Source organism: Zosterops lateralis (assembly GCF_965231275.1).
Source record: "Zosterops lateralis genome assembly, chromosome: 4".
In the NCBI taxonomy this organism is placed as follows: Eukaryota; Metazoa; Chordata; class Aves; order Passeriformes; family Zosteropidae; genus Zosterops; species Zosterops lateralis.
The window spans coordinates 24,898,756-24,913,362 of NC_139765.1; the positions used below are offsets into that span (position 1 = coordinate 24,898,756).

At 52.2% G+C, this 14,607-nt stretch overlaps 1 protein-coding gene across 6 annotated transcripts; it reads right to left on the reverse strand.

Moving 5' to 3' along the window:
* Positions 1 to 162: 162 nt before the first annotated feature.
* On the reverse strand, positions 163 to 11,434 carry PMM1 (phosphomannomutase 1). 6 transcript variants are annotated; one of them, XM_083859724.1, is made up of 9 exons: positions 11,317 to 11,434; positions 11,101 to 11,218; positions 10,174 to 10,250; positions 9,915 to 10,006; positions 7,608 to 7,707; positions 6,742 to 6,817; positions 3,900 to 4,015; positions 3,001 to 3,108; positions 163 to 340 (listed from the first exon to the last, which is right to left on the reverse strand). In XM_083859724.1, exons 1-9 carry the CDS (start codon positions 11,383 to 11,385, stop codon positions 335 to 337), a joined length of 762 nt encoding a protein of 253 aa, XP_083715850.1. In that variant the 5' UTR covers positions 11,386 to 11,434; the 3' UTR covers positions 163 to 334. The 6 variants fall into 6 exon arrangements, with proteins under 6 accessions (XP_083715850.1, XP_083715849.1, XP_083715852.1 ...); XM_083859723.1 differs by having other exon boundaries at positions 163 to 1,066; XM_083859726.1 differs by lacking the exon at positions 3,001 to 3,108.
* Positions 11,435 to 14,607: the final 3,173 nt, after the last annotated feature.

A 14,607-nucleotide genomic window follows, 5' to 3' on the forward strand; every position in this document is an offset into this window, starting at 1 on the left:
GCTCCACACTGAAGGCCTGGGACAGGAGGTTGCCTGAGGGGTGACCAGGAGTGGGGCTGGTCCCCCATTGCTGTGGGGACTTTGAAGTGTGTCTTGCCTGTTGTCTGGCTGGCTTTCACCCCACACAACCTGGCACAAAGCACACACTGCTTCCAACTGCTGTGTGTTGTGGCTTTAATAGAATTTATTTTAATTTTTTAATATACATAACTATGTATTTAAATATATTTCTCATTTAACAGTTGTCATCAGCCAGACAGGAGCTGCCCATCTCACAGATATGGGTCCATACAGCAAGACAGTCCTAGGCATGGGGCCTGCCACGTCTGCTTGCTCACATCTATGGAGAGAAACCCCCACTTATGCTGAGGGCCCCCACCATGAGAGGAGCATCATGGCAAAGGTGTCTCAGGGACAGGCATGAAATGCCTTTCCCTTCAAAGGTGTCACCTCAGCCCCCATGGTGCCCCACACCATCAGGGCCAGACCTGGCTTTTCACTCATCACTAAGCTCACTAGAGGTCCTGCTGGCTATGAACAGACTTACAGGAAAAATAAACTCCTCAAGAGTTTAACACATTACCTGAGCCACACTGAAACAGAGAGGAAGGAATCACAAAACACAATTCCTCCATGAAGGTTGCAGTGGAGGGCAAAACCCGTGACCTGTGAAAAGGGTATCCTGCATACAAGCTTCTCCAACAGTTCCTCTTCTCCCACACAGAAATCTTCCCTGGGTAGAAAGAGGAATTTGTGGATTTCTTGGGGATTTCCAGATGCCAGGCAGACTGCTGTGCTCAGGTAAACGTGCTGCATCAGAGATCTGATGTGTTGTAGTTAGGAGGTGCAGTCAGGTGGAGGAGACAGCACTCCACCAGCACTGGTCATGCAGTATCCCTGCTCCTGTGGCCAGGCAGCAGTGCCAAGGGCCACCAGAAACTCTGCCCATGGCAATGTGGGAGCCCTGCCCTGGGTCTAAAAGCACTAGTGTCTCTCGCCTGAGGAGGATGGTGGTGCCTTGCATGGGTGGTAGTAGCCAGCTGAGAAACTTCTCCCTGCAGTCCAGCTGCCAATGGAAAATGGAGAGCCATGATGAGGAAACTAGGAACAGGAGAAAAAGGGGAAAGAAAACAGGACCAAGAGATGGGCAGTGCCATACCAGCAAGGACGGGGTGAGAAAGACTCCTGGGGAACAATGAGGGAGGGTTTGCAGAAACCTCCAACATTCTCTAGGTCCACAAACACCAGATCTGTGTACTCTGGGGAGCTACAAGCAGAACATCTCCCTGGAGGGGATCCCTAAGCTCCTTTTGAGCACCAAGTTTGTGAGAAGTGTCACCATTGTGGCCACACACCACAACGCAAATGCAGGGAATAAAAGGACAGTGTGAGGGAGAAAGTCAAAGGCTGAAGGAGAGATGTGGGTTTGTGACCCACAAAGATCCAGAGAGAGGAACAGGACCTACGACAATTGCACTGGACATCCTGTCTCCCTAAAGGTGAGCTTGTAAACTGAGTGTGTGGGATGAGATGGGGGGAAGAGCAAGCTTGGGGGGCACTGCTGAGCAAGTACCTCCAGTAGCTCTATGAACTAGGAATGGCTGGTGTTGGACCCTGCTGAAAATATCTCTGGCAGCAGGATGGAAAGCTGAGCACTGGAGAGGGAAGGGGGCTTGGTCTGTTATGAATGCCCTGGGTAAGGTTTTTTAAGGACACATCTCTCTTATAAGGACAGACTGTGGGTGCTGGGCCTATTTAGTCTAGAGAAGAGAAGACAGAGAGGATCTCATTAACGCATATAAATATCTCAAAGGCAGATGCCAAGAGGATGGTGCAAGATTCTCTTTGGTGGTGCCCACCAACAGGATGATGAGCAATAGCCATAAACTAAAACACATGAGGCTCCACTTCAAGATGAGGAAGAACTTCTTTACATTGAGGGTGGCACAGCACTGGAACAGGCTGCCCAGGGAGACTGGGGAGTCTCCCTTTCTGAAGACATTCAAAATCCACCTGGACACATTCCTGTCACCTGCTCAGGGTGGCCCTGCTGTGGCAGGAGGGTTGGACTAGATATTTCCAGAGGTCCCTTCCAACCCTAACAATTCTGTGTTTCTGCAATACCCAACGGACACAGGAATGGGAAGACAACTGGAAAGCCTTCTACCCCAAACTCCATAGCATGAAGTGCTGGATCCTCCAGCTGTGCCAGGCAAGGTCTGACTTGAAAATAGATAATAATACAGAAAATAAACCCTAGGTGTTTTTTGTAAGCTAAAGAGAAGAATTGGTTTCTTCATGCACCTGAGCAAAGCTCAAAGCAGCAGCCCAGTCATGTTAAAGCTGTAATTCCCAGGTCATCTGCAGGGAGGGACTGGCACACTGTGGCATTGAGGGGAAGGACATGGTGACCTCTCCATTAGAAAGCACAATGGTGCAACAAGCTGGGATCTCACCTACTCCTTCCTACCGCAGGCTTTGAGCAAACAGCCTTCCTGGTCTCTTGCCTCGGAGCAGCTCTGGTGAATGCCTCCAGCCTCAGTAGCCCCAGCCTCCCTGGCCAAGCTGCAAGGGGGAGGGGGAAGGTGAACCACATGTTCCCTCATGCAAAAGTGTTAAGAGAAACCGAGTGGAAAAGGAAAGAAGAGGGAGTACAGGACAGACACTCACTCACTCTTTGGCCCTTTCAAATGCTTTCTGACCACAAAAGCATCTGCATCACCGCCCACCACAGCTGAACTGTCAAGAGAGTTTTCTCTGGAGGCAAGGAGGGACTGGTGCCATGACTCCCAGCCACACAAAGGGAGTGCTAAGGGGCTGCTCAGCCAAGGACCCTTCCTGCCACCCACCCACATTCATGTGCTACATCCTGACCAGCTCTGTCAAGTGTTTTTTCTTCTACCCTGAGCAGATTCCTCAAATAAAGGTGCTTTTCCTGATGGGGGGAGAGGGTGGGACTGGGGTGGGGCTGCAGGGACTGGGCAGTCAGCACTCATTTACTCTCTCTGGAAAGAAGATTTCACGGCATCGCTGGACTGTGTCCTGGGGAGACTGGACACTATGTCCCACAGTGCGGGGATCATCATAGATTTCATAATCGTTCCCTCCCTGCAGGGGAATAGAAAATAGGGACAGCATTAGCAAGGTCTTGCCAGAATAACCTTATCCATGAATCCACATTTTGCTTTGTCCCGTGAGGAGCTGGGCTGGGAGCCAGTGGCTGGGCAGGCAGGGACTTGATGGGCAGGAGGAGGCAGGGCTTTGCTGGCCCACAGGAGCAGAAGAGGATGGGCTGGGAGCTTTGCTCCTTCCCTCTTGCCTCACTCTTCAGTGCCAGGGGAGGAGCATAGAAAAGATGGGAAAGGTCCCAGATCAGTAAAGCTTGTCCAGGAGCCTGGGTTAACCCCTGCCCTGCCTGTGGAAGGGCTAGCAGAAGGTGAGATGGGCACATCTGGGGAGTAGAGGCTGCCAGCATCTGAGAAGAGCTGAGTGGATGACCAAGCTGATCTACAGCAGTAAGGAAGCATCATCCTCCAGTGCTCTAAAGGTCAGGTGAAGCTGTTCCTGCTGTTGAGGAGTCCTCTCCTAAATGCTGGGGGCTTGTATTCTGGGTCATACAGGCCACAGGATTGGCTGCTGCCCTCCCGAGGGTGCTGGGGCAAGGAAGGCAACACTAAGGTGGATCTGCTTCCCAGCACAGTGAATCCAAAGTGATTTCCCCACAAGCCAGCAGAGCTATCACGAGAGCACTGCAAATCCACAGCACAGGGGAGCATCTTCCCCCTTCACACCACTAAAGGTCTGTGTTGGCACCAGTGGGACTATGGGGACCCATAGGACCCATGATGGAGCAGCAGGAGAGAAAGCAGCCATGTGTGGGGTGAGTGGGGCATACTCACAGGGGTTGTCTCATTCCCAAAGAAGTGGATGGTGTCAAATCTCTCGTTGTCGAGCACATTGAGGCAGTAGCGCTTGTCCCAGCCCTCTGGGAAGACATCAAAGCTGATCATGCCACCTGCCAGGAGAAAGCATCAGGCAATGTGGCTGGGAGGTGGCAGGATGTCTCCCCATCCTGGGATGACCAGGAGGATGGGAGGGGGCTGGATGTCTGCAGGGAGCGCCCACCCCAAAGCACAGCCACAAATACCAGCTCTGCCATGGTGTTCCTCTTTGCACGTGGCTGGGATAGTGGCAGAGGCCATTCCTATGACAGCAGGCTGCAATGACATCAGCGTGGCAGGGGTGACATTAACACAGCTTCCCTGCAGGCACGCAGGAACCAGAGGGTTCTTCCCAAGAGAGGCATCTTTTGGGGGGAGATTTTGAGTCATGCCTTGCAGATAGCACCAGCCTATTCTGTGTCCCAACAGGGGACAATGACCTTGGAGACTGGTACCAAACTCTCCTAGGCTCCTGCTAGACATCACTGGCCCTTCTAAAACCAGTTTGGTGATGCTCCTTAACTGTGCAGGTACTGGAGTCTCCTGCATACTGTCTCTGCACACTGATCAAGGACCTTGCCATGGAAGTACTGCAAACCTGCTGACATAACCAGGGCACGACACTGACATGTCATCTCTTGACACAAGTATAGTGAGGGCTGCCAATATCTGGAGAGGCACCAAGTCACATGTGACCAACATACAGTGGCAAGGGAGCTTTCCCAGAGAACATGTATATGGACATGGACATATACCCACAGCCACCTAGGGTTAAAAAACTTCCCAGCTCTTGCTCTTAGACCAGAGGCAGAGTTTACCATATCACTTTGCTGCCTTTTGGGGGTGCTTGGAGGCAAAACCTTCCCCATCCTCTCAAGTTGCCCCACTGTGTCTGCACGCTGCAGAGAGACCCTTGTCCCAGCACCGAGACAGGAGACATGCTCTTCCAAAAATAAAGCCTCCAACTTAGGGCACATGTATGTTTAGGTCTCATTCAAAGGGAGAGGTACGGGGATTTGAACTGGTATGTGTGACCTCCTGCCAGTCAGCTTGTCTTCTCCAGGCTATCTACTGGAGTATCCACCAGAAATCCTGGAGTTTCACACTCTCCTTAAATGATAATCCTACCTTTCTAAGGAAGAGTATGAGTAGATAGAGAATCACAGGGTCAGTTCCTGCTGAAGTAGAGGCACTGACACCCCAAGTTGCTCAAATGTGCAAGTCCTAATGCCATGCACCTCCCCTTCCTGGCTGTTTGGAGTGTCCCTGTTGGTTTGGGGATCCTGAACCAAGCCTCCTTGGAGCCTGAGAAGATGGGATGGAGTCTCTATGTCCACCTTGGAGCAGAGAAACTGGACAGGAGACTGTGATAAGGATGGGAGCAAGTGCCCTGTGCGTTCAGGGATGGGGATGGCCCCAGGCTTGCAGCAGGATCCAGCATCTGAGCAGGAGCCAAACTTGGTGACATCCTCTTGTTTTGCATCCAAAGCCATTTACCTGTAAAAAACACTGCCTTTTACTGCATTCTAGCCGTCTGAACAGCACTGGGCAGCAGGAAAGGGCCCCTGATGACAGCTGGAGCAGGTAAGAGATCACAGGGAGAAGAGGTGGTGTGAACCAGCCAGCACTATTACTCCTGTAGGTAGAGCAGGGGACTGGGGGGATGCAGGGAGACCTTCCATCACCTCTGGGCCTTGCATCCTCCACAGCCAGGGAAAAGGCACATGGAGCCAGCTTGATAGAAGAGCTCTGTTTCTGCATGCCCTTTTTTTCAGATGTTTGACCTGAGACACCCCACATTTTCTTTGTGGAGGAGCCCACAGCTCCCCTTCATGTTTTTATACAACAGGCCTGGGCTCTTCATGGTAGCTTCCCAAAGCCCAAGGAGAAGGGACCATTGTCCAGCTCTCACACCCTATGCCTGAGGGGACACAGCAGTGAGGACCTTGTCTTTCTCTGCTGCGACAAATAGTGTGTGCCAGTGCTGTGGGCAGCACAGGATGCCCCTGGCAGGATGCTGAAGGCAAGCGAAGGCTCTCAGAGAAAAGCTCTTGGAAGATCAGAGGGCCCACTGCCTCAGCCTCATCACCCCCTAGCCCTTTGGCTGGGCAAACATGGAACATTCTCATCTCACACCCCTGCAGAGGATCCTCTTCCAGCCTCATCCCCAAAACTTACATACCCTTGTTTTTCTCCCTATCCTGGCCAGACACCCAGGATTGCTCAAGCCCCTCCTTCAGCTCCACACCTTTGGTAAGCTGTCAGAACCATCCCAAGAAGCAGCCCTACAAAAGCCCATGGCAAGGAGCTGCAATATCCTTACTCCTTGTCATCTCTTCCTCTAGGAAGAAAGATGTTTCCCTTGCAGCTAACTGTCCCAAGAAAACCCCAGAGCCAAGACATGCATCAGGATCCTGTCTCATTCCTAGAGAAGAGTGCACATGCCTGGGGCTCTGCTGGCCACTCTGCTGCTGATGCTTGTACCAGAACAAATCCATTGAGCAGCAGTGGGCTCCAGTAACTGAGATTAAGGCAGGGATAATGTCATGGGGTGGAAACCTGTCTGTCCGGCCAATTCTCAGTGGGGGAAGTCTGCAGCATGGCTTACTTTGTGCATGGATGCAGATGTCATGGATGCAAATGTGACTCCCCTGTGACAGCTCTCCAGGACTAAAAGCTCCTTCTGCTCTTCCCAGGGTTTCCAGACACCCAGAGGGAACAGCTGGGATTCCTGCTCCCCTTCACAGAATTTTATGGGAAACATGATAAAGGCAAAGCCAAGGAAGCCCTCCCTGCTCACCTCGAGAGAAACGCAGGCCTTTGCCAGCAAATTCCCTCTGCAAGGCTGCCACAAACTTCTCCCGTATCCGCTCTTTCTGTGGAGGATAAGGAAGAAAGAGGGTTTGAATAATTAGGTGTTGACAGTCTCCCAGAATCCACTGTAACCTGTCTGCTGAGCAACTCTGCTCCCTTCTCACCCACAGTGGGCCCCAGTGCCATGCCATTTAGCCAGCTTCCACCAGTCCTCCCGAGTGTCCAAGCAGGTCATCAGCTCACTCCCCTGGGAGGAGCAGATCCCAGATCTTCCTTGGCCATGAAATACTGCTTCAGTTTCTCACAGCCCACTTCATAACCCAAAGCCTCCCATTTTGCTTAAAAAGTCTTGCAAAGACCAGCTGATTCCTCAACCCCAAGAAAGCTTCCCCAGGCAGAAACTGGTATGAGCATGGGCCAAATCCTCTAAAGACCTGCCCAGCAGATCTGCCATGGCCCTCCCAGTTTGGAAAGCCCATTAGTTCCAGCTCTGTTGGGGCTGGGAAAGTGGGAGAGAGAAGACAGCTGCTGGGCCATCTTGGGATACTGTAAATGAGGAAACACATGCTATTAAATAACTGCCTCTTTCCCTGGGCCTCTCCCACAGCACAGGGAATCCTACTGGTCACCCCCTTGCACTGGTGGTCTCCAATGAAACCAAATTTCTTCCATTCATCTGTCTTTCCTTGGGTTTCCTGGCTCCCAATCCTGTCTTCCCCTTGTTGCATATGCACAGCTTGAAGCTGGACGTCCCTTCTCCTCGTGCTCCTGGGGGAGCACGTAAGACATGAGATCTGTGGTCATGCAAAACCGGCCAAGGGTTGAGGGTGAGCCCAGGTCTGGCCCTTGTACCTTGTCCAGCTCAGAGAACTCGATTCGCTCCTCTGGGGTGCAGCTCCGACCAATGGGGGAGATGTTCAACATTCCATTGCGAAACTCAATGAAGGTCCCTCTGTGGATAAAGGCACAAGGTTACTGGGGCAGGGAGAGAAAAACAACCTTTCCAGGAGAATGGCTGCTTAGTGAGGCTCTATGGGAACATGCAGGAGGAGAGAAGCCATGCCACTCTTGAGTGCTTCACAACAGGCACAGATCAGGCATCTGCTTAAGGTCCCAAGGAGCTCAAAGTTTTATGAAACAAGACTGTGAGAGAAGAGAAATTAACAGTCCCTCTGTGTCCTGGGGACAGGCTGGAAGCAATGAGCTTAGGGGAGATGACAGGTAATGTTTTCTAATGTTGTGATAACTGCAAGGACAGCTGTTGCCTGGCCTGGACCAGCTGTCTGATGAGGCTGTGGCACCTCTACCCTGTGAGGCTCTTAGAAAATGCTGTGTGGGCTGCGTGAAGCTGGAAGTACCTTGGGGCAGTGGGATGGCCCAGGTCAGTGTAACTCACTGCTTATGTCCGGCAGCAGGCCGAGTAGCAATCAGGGCCTCCTCAAGGGACACAAGTCAGGGTCTTTGTAGCTCCCTTTTGACCCCTACACCTTTTATTGCAGCTCTTCTCTAAGCCTGCACAGACAGGATCCAGTTCCTGTTTGCCACCCTCATCTTGTGCTGGGGTCGCTTCTCAGCTGCTTCCTTGGTGGGGTGGTTGAAAGCACTGAGCTTGCAGAAAACTGCTCCCTTCTTTTCTCTCTGGTAAAAACCTAGCTGCTTCTGTTAGCTTATTGAGGGGCCAGACAGATATACCAGCACTGGCAGGACAGAAACAACAGGGCATGGAAGCCCTTCTAGTATGAAAATAGACTGAAATTCTTGTGCTGGAGAGGGAGATTCAGGACCCTGTCCAGGACCCCTAAGCTTATTGTCCCTCCCCACCCTGCCTGCTGTTTCTCTGTGATAAAGTGCTTACCACCCTGAGTCTGGAGGAAAACCTCTGTTGTTCCTATCCCTGACACAGTAAGGAACATCATGGAATGGACATCCATTTCTGTGAGTTGCCTGCAGCCTGGGAGCAACATCTCTGCAGTACCGAGGGTTTGGTAGCTCACACCCCAGGCCAGGACTCAAGAGATGTGGGTTAAAGTCTTTGCTTTGCTAGAAATCCCATAAGCCTAAATCCACAGAACTACTTGGGAGCTGAAACTCCACCAAGGCTGTTGGGTAACCAGACAGCAATGAGGCAACCAAACAGCCTTGAGGGTTCCAGGTCCCAGCCAGTGCTTTCAGGGGCAGTCCTGTTGCAAGGAGCCACTCCAGCCCCTCTCACTGGTCCTTGTACTGCCACGTGGTGACATATTAAGCAACTAATCTGGATCACAGTTTAGCAACTTCTACCAAATTAATTTCAACCCAATGGCTCACCTGCTTGGGTTCACGGTACAAACACAGGGGGAGGAGAGCAGGAAAAAAATCAGCCACAGCAAGGGGAGGGTGGATCTGCTGCTCCCAGCAGTCCTGAGTGGCTCATGTGTTCTTGGAACTGTGGTCTGAGGTGAGGTTTGACCCTGCACTCAGGCTGGTTTAACTGCAGGCTTTCTCTGAAAGAGGCCATCCTGCTTCCACCTTCATGTCATAGGTTCTCTCTTTCTGTGCTAACAGAGTGAGCTGATCCAATGGAAGATTACTCTTTCTTGTCCTGCTAGTGGCTTGGTCTTCCTTCAGCAGAGGTGTACCAACCCAGCTCAGCCTCTGGCTGATAGATCTCAAGGGGAAGAGCAGAGAGGAACACAGGGTAGGGAGCAGAGCAGGGCATGCCAGCAACACTGGGTTAGAAACAGTGTGAAACTGTGTGCTCAGGGCGTGGACTTCCCATCTTAAGATCCATTGTTTGCCTGGTTGGAAACATATACTACTAGTCATACTTGATGCCCTGTCCAGTAACAAGCTGGTACCATTGTCCATTAAATGAGATACCATTAAATGAGATACACATGGTGGCTGCACCCTGCTTCCCAGGGAGGAAAATCCAAGGGCCAAAAGAGCAGGTATTATGCTAAAACACAGTGCAGGCTCTTCAGAACAAAGACACTCCTCCATTATTTGCCCAAGGTGCCCAGCTCAGGGAGACAGTGATCCTACACAGTGCCTCTGGATGCTAAGATAAAACCTGGATGAAGACGAGCTTGTAGATCAGCTCTTTTTAGGAGAGATCTGGAGCTCAGCTCCCCAGAAATCAATGTCATGACTTCCACTTGTGTATCCTTGAGCCATTACCGTTTCTTGGGCAGCTTCAGCAGCGCCATGTAGTTGAGACAGAAGTTGATCAGATCCTGCAGCAGCTCCTCCCCCAGGTGGTCCTGAATGGCCTGCAGAAAGAGAAGGGCAAGTGATGATGCTTCACTTCCCATGTAGCTCATCTGGAAGAGGTAGCAACTGGGGAGAAGAGGCTCCCCATCTGCCTAGGTAGAGGAGGTGCTGCTCCCCATGGTGCACAGGGCAGGAGAGCCTTGGCTGCAAAGGGAGCTGGACATACCTGCTTGGAGACCAGCTGCCCATTCTTGTATTGCACTGTGCCATTCTCTGCGAAGACGTAGTCAAACTTATCAATGACTGAGAGGGGAGGGAAAAAAGAGGAAACATTACTACTGCCTGGGAAAAGGGGCAAAAAGGACTGGGATCAGGACTGAGTGAGCCATCTTCTTGCTTCCTTAGTACTGTGCTTTCCACAGCTCCTGTGCTCTGCAAAGGGTCACTGGCCATCCTACACTCCTTGCTTTCCACAAAGTGGATGAGGAGATTATCTTCTCCTCACGGGTGGAGAGGTGATGCATGCAAGGGGAAATTACCTGACCGAGGTCATGGGCTGAATCAGTTGCAGGATGAAGATAAGGGCTCAAAAACGTTCGGCTTTCAGTTGCATACGTGCTACTCTGTTCTCTGCTGTGCCCTCCCCACTGCTGGGCTGATGTGGTTACTGGTTATCTAACTCCCCCCCCCTGCAACCCAGATACGCCGCACTGGCGACTCAGCAGTCCGTCTGAGCCGGGAATTTCCTAACGAAGTGGGAGGCAGAGCTTGGAGCCCAGTGGCGCTTGTCATCCATGCAGGAGAAGGAGAACACGGTGGAGGAGGCAGGCGCTGCCCCCTTGCCCTCCCACTGCTCACTCTACCCCATTGCCTCCACTGCGACGTGACCGGGACCCCGCGGGGACCCACCATGGAGCAGCGGGCGGCGAAAATTCCCTGGGGGGCGTGAAGCTGTCACAGTTCTGAGGGAGCTCGTACAAAGCTGACGCTGGAGCCAGCAGCACGGACTGGAGCATCCCTGCCTGCCCTGCACACACAGGGAGAGAGCCGAGCCGCAGCTCCCGCCCGGGCACGGCCGGCCCCGCCAAGGGCAGCCTTGGGGCGGGATGTAGGGCGCCGGTGACCGCCGGGACACCTCGGCCGCCGCGCTCACCTTCGTCCCCTTCCCCCAGCTGCTCGGCTATCTTGGCATAGTCGGAGCCTCCCACCACGCCGATGTGCACCCTCTCCCGCAGCTCCCGCAGGAACGCGTCCACCTCCGGCTCGATTTTCTGGCGGGGAAGCAGCGGGTGAGGCCGCAGCCGGCGGGCCGAGCTCCGCCTCCCTGGCCTCGCCCCACCAAGAGCCCCGCGCCCCCGGGCCCCGCTACCTGCCGAGCCGGCGTCAGGGTCCCGTCCACGTCGAAGAGACAGAGCACCCGGCCCCGCGCCGCCGCCATCCCGCCCGGGCTCTGGGACGGGGGCGGGCCCGCCGGGCTGATGGCGGCCGCCCGCCCTCAGGGCCGCCCCGGCTGCGCCCCGCGCCTCCCCTCACAGCGGCGCGCTGCGGGGCGAGTCCCGAGCGGCTTCCCCGCCTCGGCTGTTCCCTTACAGCTTCTTGGAGCCCGGAGTTCGGGCGGGGCGCGTGTGTGGCGCGTCTCTTCGCGTTTGCGGTTATTACTGCCGTGCCTCCCGAAGCCGGGGGGCTGTGGGTCCGCACTGAGCTGCCGGGTAAGCTCAGCTCCTCTGGGGGTCTCCGTGTTTAGCGAAGGGGACAGGAGCAGCACGCACTCTCCTAGTCAGCGCCTCACCTTGCTTTTCCAATAGGATGCAGTTAATGTTTTTACTGGGGAATCGAAAATACCCTCTGCACAAAGCCAGTAGCTTTTGCTTTGACCCCCCTACCATTTATCCCACGAGTCATTTAGGATTTCATAGGGGGCCGTATTATGCTGGCCTGATGCTGACAGCCGGCCCCCCCGCCCCGATGTAGTGGTGTTTTTTTGGTTTTATCAGTTTTGTGTATGTATTTGTTTCTTGTTTTGTATTATTTTTTATAAGTTGTAATGGTTTGCCCCATGTCACCCATGTTCTTCCACCCTTATTGGTTTTACCCCAACCCCAGTTGTATGTCAGTCATAACTTATACAGCCCCTGGGTCTTGTCTGTCACTTTGGGGTCTCTCCCAAAAGTCTGGGAAGTTCCAGTAAGGACCCCAAGTGATTGGACAAGACTTAGCTGTCTCCCCACCCGAGTTATTATTACAATGTATGTCATTTACCTGCAGAGCCATAACCCCTTGGCCCCTGATTTGTCCCCAGTTAAACCCATCCCTGAGTTCCTCCCCCCAATAAAAGGTGTTGCATTGGGGGGTTTCCCGCTCACCACCCCCCCCCCCCCCCACCCCCAGCCCCCCGCTGCTTCTGCCAAGGGGTCACTTCTGCTGAGGGGTGTCTGCTGGGGCAGATCCCCTGATGAATAAAGCCAGCCGTTAACCCTGAAAAGCCTCCCTCTGTTTCCTGCTGTCGTTGCTTCACTCCTTCAGGCAAACAAGAACTCACAGGGGTCGGTGAGGTTCACCCTGCTACCGAGCCGTGCCCTTTACTGTCGAGGTGTCAGGGCTGGCCGAGACAGAGAGACAAGACACCTCAACACCTCCTTTTACAATAATTCCTAAATTATTTTCCAAAATCTAAACCAACCTGTGTGGAACACCTAATGCTTTCTGCTCAACAGTTAGCTTGCATTCTCTCCCTCAACAGTGCTCAGTGTGCTGAGCTAGGCTGGAACTGGGGAGAGACTTCGTCTTCTTTTAAAGTCTGATTGTTTTTTGCCTCAGGATAATTAGCTCCAGGATATCATGCAACCCCTTTCCCCAGTTATCCACCATACTCCTCTCAAAAGAAAGCATTCAGGTGGCTTCACAGATTCTGTTTTGTTCTTGTTTGTGGTTTATGATTTTCCTGCTCCCACTCAGCAGCAGGGGTATATACAGAAACAATAATCTAACTCTGTGCCATTGCCTTGGTTGGACAAGGTTTACCAAAATATCCTCAGCTACTTTCTGGGAGAGACATACATTGAGTCCACCAAGACAGCTATTTCCATACTTTCTTTTTGTCTCCACAACACAGTGAGTCAGGAAGTCTGGGATGGGTATTACATGCGTTACTCATCCCAGCACTGATATTTCTGCAGAATCTGTGGCCTTCTGGATCAGACCCTGGTTACAGGCTCCCACCTCTGGAAAGGTGGACTCTTTCTCAGATGCACGGAAGCTCCCAGAATGGTTTAATGGCTCCCAGCTACTTTGTATGCAGTTGGGTGCTGAGTTTTGAGTTGAGTTTAGGGTTGTGCTCATTTACAGGACTTGTTGAGGTTACACATTTATCATCAGTTAATGTGTGCAGGCTTACTCCAGAGTATGAATCCTTCCAAGTGTGCCTATCTTGGCATGCTGACAGGTGAGTAGAGGTGCCTTCCTGGATTTGGGTCCTTGAATGCCAGAAGCCAAGGAAATGTTCTTCCACACATCAGAGCTGTGAGCAAATGCCCAGGACTCTCAAAAGACAGCTGTGGGGTCAGATACACAGTGAACTCCCAGGGTTTCAGGAATGCAAACCTTTATTTTTCATAAACCATGACATGATACAAGGAGAACACTTCCCATGACTGGGTAAGTGGTGTGGAGTTAGAAAACCTATGGTAGCAGCACTGGGTTTGCTGTAGCCTCTGCTGCTCCATGGTCTTGTCTCCTGGCTGCTTCTACCTGCAGCTTGTGCCTCTTGCACTGACAGTACTATGGGCACCCTAAAAGCGGGAGCTGCTCGCCCCAGGCTCAGGTGCACCCCTGTGCTGCAAGGCAGCAGTGCCGCCTCGAGGCATTTTCTAGAATTGGGAGGTCTGCCAAAATATGGGACAGTGTTCACATTTTCACGCTCCCTGCAGTACTGTTGGGTTTATGCTACCCAGGAGAACTTCCTGAAACATGAACTACCTGCTCTGCTCTCTGAGCCTGTCGTGCTGCTTTAGGGAGTCTCTTCATATCAAAACCCCTCTCCCAGGAACCACCTTGATGGCCATTTGGTATCAACTGGTGAGGACCTGAGACAACTTGGTTTCGCTGGGAGCATAAACCTGCCTTGTGCTGAAGTGCACAGCTATCCACAGCTGTGGCTGCTCCCTCAGCTGGGTTACCTCTGAGAACAGGCCCACTGTGGCTGTTCCAGTTATTTAATAATTTGCGCTCCAACCACTCCTGATACATTTGCTTGATTGCCACTTGGATAGGCAGCAGCTGTTGTCAGGAATAAAATCTCTGTTACTGGCAGGAAAGGCCAGGAAATTTTGTTTGAAGTTTAGAAGGCAAGTGGCTGTGAGCACTGGCTTACACTCAGTCTAGAGCTGCTATTAAGGTCAAGGCTTTCCTTTAATTTTAAAAATTTTTAAAAGTATTTAAAAAAATTTAAAATACCTCTTTCCAGGTATTTTATGTGGGGCCAGTAATAGTGCTTGGTAGCAAACCAACACCACATCTGAAGACCACAGCCAAACTAACCACAATCACACATCTCTTACAATCCCCTTCTGTTACAAAACTTCTTCTGTACTGCGCTGATACAGATTGTTACACAAACAGCGAACTCTGTGGTTTATCATTTGGATGCCATCAATAAGCATGC